The 1,611-nt window shown below is 28.2% G+C and overlaps 1 protein-coding gene across 1 annotated transcript in view; it reads right to left on the bottom strand.

Moving 5' to 3' along the window:
• The window catches only part of LOC126908605 (uncharacterized), a 12,692-nt gene extending 11,629 nt beyond the window's left edge, over positions 1–1,063 (bottom strand). Inside the window, exon 1 of the mRNA XM_050690836.1 lies at positions 852–1,063. Coding sequence (XP_050546793.1) covers positions 852–918 — 67 coding nt within the window. The 5' untranslated portion in view covers positions 919–1,063. The remainder of the gene's footprint in view (positions 1–851) is intronic.
• Between the last annotated feature and the right edge of the window lie 548 nt (positions 1,064–1,611).

Here is a 1,611-nt window from a genome sequence, read left to right as displayed (position 1 = left end):
GGGAAAAAAAAAAAAAAAAAAAAAAAAAAAAAAAAAAAAAACACATCATAGTAAAATTAATACCTTCTCCGCTTCGCATCGAAGCTAAAACAACAAAAGACAAAATCTATTATGTTAAATAATAAATCAAACATATGAATAAGACATTACTAAGCAAAATAAAAATATTATTATAATATAAAATTATGATCTGCATTTGCACTTCTAAGTAACTGGCGGAGGGGTTTGTTCATTAGATAATTCGTGGAGGCATGCGTGCTCGGAAAGGCGCATTCGACCTGGTATTAATCTGCGAAACCCTAAAAGAGATCAGAGACAATAGTGCAGGACATTCCATCTTCCCATCAAGCAAACCCCCAAGAAACTTAGAGCCCGCAATACTACGCCTCGATAACAGAGTGGAAAGGCCTAAATTATTTGCCACGGAGCTATAATCGTGGGGTGGACATGTTAAACCCAGCGCCCGCCCAGCAAAACATAGAAATTTATTCTGCACCCGTTCTAACTGGCGACAGTTGTCTGCCGCGTGGGGATCCCACAGCTCTCAGCGAGAGCTGAGATTGAGCGTTCACAGACACAAAAAAAAAAATTTTAAAAAATATACCTTCTCAGCTTCGCATCGAAGCTAAAAAAAATGATAAGAAAAAGAAAGTTTTATATAACAATCTTATCATAAACAACAAAAGTATAACTAAATACTATCTTATAACAATTTATTTTGGTATTATTATTCATATTTTTATAAAATTTATTGTAGTAAAATCTTGAATATTTATCAATACATTTTTGAAAAATATTATTGTTTACTCTCAGAGTTTTCTTATTTCTAATATTGTTTGCTTATAACTTACCTGCATCATAAAGAAAATAATGCACTTTTATTGGTAAAAGATAGGTGTTAATATTTAGAAATACCATTATGTTTGACAGACACTTTTCATAAAACAAAAATTATCAATTACTTTGCTAATAATCATAAAATATAGTTATATTAAGTGATTAAATGCGTTATAAGAAGTTGAGATTCTAAAACGTATTTGTAAGTCTGACTATCTAAAGTGTAAGAGATGGATATTATAAGTGCTAGATCATTGATTAAATCAATGCAAAAATTATAATGTATACATTGTTAGAAATTGTCAAAACTAATTAGTGCTAATTGCAAAGTGTAATATATTTTTCGGAACAAAAAAAATCAATTTACACAAACCTGCAAACAAGAGGTAATATGTTAATGAATAATATTTCTTATTATAGAATAAGTAAATTAATTACTTCTAAGAAACAAACATTTTAAATTATTAATTTATACGTTAAAAAACATGGATGTAATGTTCATTGTTGAAATAGAACTCTCTTTGACTGCATAGGTGGACAATCTGGTGAGAATTTAAAAATTAATTTAAAATGAATAACCTTTTTTTGCATTAAAAATATGAGGGCTAAGCAGGACCGTCTTTAGAGTGTGTCAGCAGGGTTTGCTATAAAAATAATAAATACTTTAGAATTTTTTATAAATTCATCAAAAAAATAAAAATACTAAATTATAAAATAACAATTTCATACTACGTTGAATTGCTTTAATAGATATTTATTCATAAATTTTTATTT

Source organism: Daktulosphaira vitifoliae, unplaced genomic scaffold (genome assembly GCF_025091365.1).
Source record: "Daktulosphaira vitifoliae isolate Bord-2020 unplaced genomic scaffold, ASM2509136v1 Scaffold_5, whole genome shotgun sequence".
Lineage (NCBI taxonomy): Eukaryota > Metazoa > Arthropoda > Insecta > Hemiptera > Phylloxeridae > Daktulosphaira > Daktulosphaira vitifoliae.
This window is presented reverse-complemented; position numbering and strand designations above follow the sequence as displayed.